General features: G+C 39.1%; 1 protein-coding gene across 1 annotated transcript; it reads right to left on the bottom strand.

Annotated features, from left to right (window-relative positions):
* Positions 1–249: 249 nt before the first annotated feature.
* On the bottom strand, positions 250–4,984 carry LOC127834795 (uncharacterized). The gene is made up of 2 exons (XM_052360837.1): positions 4,860–4,984; positions 250–4,097 (listed from the first exon to the last, which is right to left on the bottom strand). The coding sequence occupies exon 2, from the start codon at positions 4,067–4,069 to the stop codon at positions 1,457–1,459; it is 2,613 nt and encodes an 870-aa protein (XP_052216797.1). The 5' UTR covers positions 4,070–4,097; positions 4,860–4,984; the 3' UTR covers positions 250–1,456.
* Positions 4,985–5,852: the final 868 nt, after the last annotated feature.

Here is a 5,852-nt window from a genome sequence, read left to right as displayed (position 1 = left end):
GAACCTAGGTTCTCATGAAAAACCTAGTTTCTCCTGAGAACCTAGGTTCTCCTGAGAACCTAGGTTCTCATGAAAAGCCGTCGGTGACCGCTTCTTGTTCATGTGTACGACGTTTTCCGTGCATGGGTGTTCTTGAGGAATGAAATTAGTAAAGTAATCGGTCGACATTGGTCTGAACACGTTAATAAAAAAATAAACTGTTTATGAAATACATCTTTAATTGTAAATATTATTTTAAGACTAAAAATTAAAACAAATTCAGATCAATCGTTACATAATTCATTGTTACAGCATTCATGAGTTTCAGATATTCAGTTCCCTTGTTTGGGCCTCAAACGACTGTACGGTACAGTTTCTATTTTAAGTATGTATGTGATATATTAAGCAATCATTATGGTATAAATGGCAGTTTAATCTTTATTGATAATGTGTAATAATGTATTATTCAATCTTAATATATCGGCCCACACTGCAAGAAAAACTTATGCACTAAAGAGTAGTAAAGACTTTGCAAACATATTTCAATAACTTGAGATATCTGAAAAAATAAAGTTCTAAACGGCGTCATTCTGTCCAGTCCGTGTGTAATCATATGTGGACCCCATTGATCCTGCGCCCTGAAAAATATGTGACTCGTATTCCAAACGAGTTTACGCCGCCCGACGCGGTTCTCATGAGAACCTATGGTTCCCAAATGAAAACCACGGATTTAGTATTAAAGACACGTAATTCCGGAATCCTAGGTTCTCATGAGAACTATGGTTCCTAAATGAAAACCACGGATATGGCAAGCAGTTTGACGCATAATCCCAAGAAACTAGGTTTTTCATGAGAACCTAGATTCTTACCAGAACCTTGGTTTTCAGATGAGAACAAAGGTTCTCATGAGAAACCTAGTTTCTCATGAGAACCTAGGTTCTCATGAAAACCTAGGCTCTCATTTGAAAACCAAGGTTCTGGAAGCCATGTGCAATCTTCAAGCGAGAACCTAGGTTCTCATTCTGAGATCCTAGGTTCTCATGAGAAACCTAGTGTCTTGGGATTATGCGTCGAACCGCTTGCCATAAGAGGGCGCATGTTTTAGGCCAAAGACCTAAAGAATACATTTCTGAACGTGAATATATGCATTCTATGTCTTTTCTTGGGCATAAGAGGTCCGGCGTTCGCTCCCGCGTCTGACAGACAGACAGACAGACAGACCCTGACATGGGCTGATCAGAAGACTGTCGCAACTCCTTTTAAATAAAGAAGGAGAAACGATAGTATTGCGTTCAGTCACGAATTGCCAAATAGATCAATCTGTGACAGAGTACTTCAAATATCCTTTTGTAGAACACTTTTCTAACTTGCATTTATAAGACAAAGGTAGCGGCAGCACAATCCACTATGCATTATACATTCTTCACTGTTATTTTCGTTCCTAACTTCTTCCAGCACTTTGTGAGAATGTGAGAATTCATTCCCATTCCTCTGGACTTTGCAGTATTTTGTGAAGGTAGCTAAACCGGGAATGCATACTTCGTAAAAATTCAGTAGCACCCCGGTGCCAAGATACATTTCGATCAATGTCAAGTGGCATATCCTCTTCGAGTAAGCTGTGGTAAATAATCTGCAGCACAAGATTTCTCATGTTCTCAATACTGCTATCTGGTTGAAATGTGTGCATGTAGTTTAAATTTGGAAGGAAGATGGACGGAAGACACCCCTCTTTCAAAGACGTGTGCAGTCCAGCGTAAATTCTTTGCACCCAGACGAGAACTGAATCAGCGCCTTCCCTGTCTGATGCGAACTGTCGTTTTTTAAGCTCGTTCAGTAAGCTCTGTTTCAACATGAACGACGTGAGAAGGTTTTTCGTTTGAACATTTATTTGCGAATTGTACAGAAAATGTCCCTCGTCACTTTCAGGCTCGATAAATCTCCATGGAAGTTTTATGTTTCGATCTAGAAAAAGTTTCGCGATAATGAATGCCTGTTTGATATTTGCATGTGATCTTTGGAAGATCGTGGTTTCCGCTTCTGAGAATGACATTTTCAAATATTGACGCGGGTTACCGAACTTTGCGTGCTGATAATAAGGAACATCTGGGGGCTTAAGGATCAGTTGACAACCAAGTTTCAGAATGCGTTGATCTAGAAAACCGTTGCAGTCAAACCCCGCTGGCCACCATTCTTCGCAGTGAATTGCAGGCAGGAAATCGATTGAAGTCGCGAAAAACATGTCCTGATGGAACATCCTGCATTTAATGCTCAGAGCAGGTCTATCTTTCCAGGTAATACAAAGCTTCGGGAAAAAGTCAAACCCACAAGTCCGCCACAACGACGGCTGGTGCAGTGCATACATGACTGCTAAAGAAAACTTAGACAGGATCCTCTCGCTTCTAAGCATTCCATCGCTGTCAAAGAAATCTTTATAGATGCCCGGGTCCTTTCCCATGTCTAACGCAACTCGGACAAATCCTGGTGGATCAGAATTTCCTTCTTTTGCACTACAGATTGAGCTCAGATTATCGATGTCAAGCATGAAATCAAAATCTCCTCTTTCGTCTGCTATTGTACCCTCATACGCACTGCCTCTCATGCGAAGATTTCCCTCAAACCTGCCATCATATTCTTTCATTACCCCGATTAAAGTAATCATAAAATTTTCTACCTTTCTTTTCTGTAATTCGAAGCTTGCTGAATTCTTGACTGGCGACTCGCATGCTCTCCACATCTGACTCACATAGTCCTCAGCATTCTTCAAAGGACGCAAACTTGACGGAACGGTGATGTTTCCTCCTACCACCATTTGCGGCAAAAGCGATGAAAGCTTTTCTGACTTTTCTCCCAATAGACCCATCTCATAAATAATACAGATAGATCTACCTGCAACACATCTAGCACAGGCTGTTGTTTTTATATGATCTTCGAAGTGAACCTTAAGTTTATTCATAACTTCAGAATTTCTTGATGCGGCATATTGGTAGGCTGTGATTCCGAAAAGGTCAGTTAGGCCACAGATTTGAAAAGCTTGGCTTTCAAAAATACGTTTGACAGACTCACCACTTTGAGAGTACATGCAACTATAATGCAAAATAGACCTGCCTAAGAAATCAGTTGCATTAACTAGTGTTGGGCTTTCAATGTACTTGTCTATAATGAGTAGATAATCCTTTTCGCAGGCAAGATGTAAAAGCGTCCTTCCTAAATCGTCTTTAGAATTTGACATGTCAGGGTCGTGCTTCAGAAGCAACAATGCAATTTCCTCGTTGAACGGTTTTGATAGGGCTACATGAAGTGGAAGTTCGCCGTATAAGTTCACCGTTTCTAAGCATTTCTTGTTCGATTCGACTAATTCTTCTACTAGTTCGACCGTTAATGTAGGCTCGAAAAGGTTTGTCCCGAAGAATAGAACATGAAGGGCAGTATTCCCGTCATTAGCTTGAATAAGGGGATCTGCGCCGGCTTTAAGCAGTACAGTGATTTCATTGCGCATAAATTGATGCTGCTTGCATGCAATTGCTAAAGGAGTTTGCCCAGATACATTTTGTTTGTTGACGTCTGCACCAGATTCAATCAAAGCTTCCATAAACGACGTATCTATGGTTCCAGAACGAGCAACTGCATAATGAAGAGGAGTCGATCTATTTTCATCTTCAGCATTAACATCTGCGTGGTTCGACAAAAGTTCAAGTACCTTTCCGGGAGAGCCACGAATAGCAGCTTCGTGCAAAGGCGTTATATTATCATTTGTCCTTGCATTAACAAATTCCTTCTTTTTGTCATCATTTATGTTGAATAAAAGCAATTTCGTTAAATCGGCATCTGTTGTAAGGTGCAGAGCCGTATAACCACCTATGTCACTGTGATCTAGTTTGGCGCCTTTTTGAAGTAGTAGTGCGCATGTGTCTGTTTTATTTGCTATGGAGGCAGCCAGTAATGCCGTCTGACCTATCTCATTGACACTATTCACATCAATTCCCGTCTCTAGGATTTCCGTAACTTGTTGTAAATCTCCCTCCGATGAGGCATACAACAACAAATCCAGTGGATTGGTATCCATATAACTTTCGGTCTGTGAGGCTAACATCTCATAACGTACATATCCCTCATAATCCCTGGAAGTAAACAGATTCGGATCAAGACACATTTATTTTTTATATAAAAAACACATAGTTTTTAGTTGATATGCATGCAAATTGAAATATCTGTAAATAAATATTACAAAATAAAGACAAATATTCTTAATCTCCCTCCGCCTCTCTCTCTTTTACTCTCTCACACTCTCTCTCTCTCTCTCTCACACGCTCGCACGCAAGCACACACGCACGCACGCACACACGCACACACACACGCACGCACAAACACACACACACACACACACACACACACACACACACACACACACACACACACACACACACACACACACACACACACACACACACACACACACACACACACACACACACACACACACACACACACACACACACACACACACACACACACACACACACACACACACACACACACACACACACACACACACACACACACACACACACACACACACACACACACACACACACACACACACACACACACACACACACACACACACACACACACACACACACACACACACACACACACACACACACACACACACACACACACACACACACACACACACAGACACACGCACACACACACACACACACACACACAAGTTTATATTTTCCGAGTAATTCAAATTTTCAGGAAATGTTGGCACTGCAGGCAACAATAATTACACTTTTATAAACTGAGTTAACCATGTTTATTTATTCAATGCATTATACAATATAAGTATTTAATTGATAAAAACATGTGCTTACCTTAAAATATATATCTTCCAATTGTCTGTACAACCTTAAAGAATTAATGAATCACACACAAATGTTTACCAGATCCTTGAAGTTTATTACGCAGTATACCCTATTGATTTTACATTGAATGTACACTGCTCAAATAACAAATGTCACATTAAGACTTCAATGCCATATTTTATGACAGTACATTGATCAATGTTAAGGTATTAGCACTCTAATGGGACATGATGAATTTTCTCTGCTTTCTTCGCATATTTCTTAGTTCTGTTATATTCTGCATTGATAATTGAATTTAAAATACAATTCACCGTACAATATTTTGTTGTTGACATTTTAAGTTTTAAACCCCCAACATTTTTTTCTCCATTTTTTCTTAACCATATATTTTCAAGTTTCGCTCTCATTAATCCAAATATTGAACAAACAACACTTTTTAGTATGTATTCATAGATAAATGCATTATACATACAAATATGATAGTTTAAAACATGTGAGAAAAGGAATAAAGAAAATATAAACAAATAAGTGATGCCATCATCCTTCGGAAAAGCAGAAAAAATGCAATCTTTAGTCACAAGTCTTTTTTTATAAACTGTAAAAAAATGGCAAAACGAAATTACAATTTTTGAACATAGAAATCATCTACAGGGTATGCTTGAATGAAACATAGAGAAAAAAATGGGCACATTTAATCATTCAATCATACAAGTTTAAAGGAAAAAAGATTTATCAATGAGTAGTGATAACATTAAACTTATTATGACATACAATATATAAAGAAGTGAAACTCCAGCTGCTGGAGCAGTATTGAATTCTCATTATACACAATTAGTTGGTCCAAGTGACCAATTGCCAAAACAGTACAAAACAGCACAAAACAGCACAATACAAAACAACATAAAAACACATAAATGTATAAAGCTGGGGTCACCGCCTTGGAACGGTCAATGCAAAGCATTGGGGGTTTAAACCGGTTATAGAGCGCTCAACCTCACACTT

Source organism: Dreissena polymorpha, chromosome 6 (assembly GCF_020536995.1).
Source record: "Dreissena polymorpha isolate Duluth1 chromosome 6, UMN_Dpol_1.0, whole genome shotgun sequence".
Taxonomy (NCBI): Eukaryota; Metazoa; Mollusca; class Bivalvia; order Myida; family Dreissenidae; genus Dreissena; species Dreissena polymorpha.
This window is presented reverse-complemented; position numbering and strand designations above follow the sequence as displayed.

Bases quoted from the DNA above. Each gene is read 5' to 3' on its own strand.
- LOC127834795 (XM_052360837.1), bottom strand. From the start codon at position 4,069: ATGTTAGCCTCACAGACCGAAAGTTATATGGATACCAATCCACTGGAT.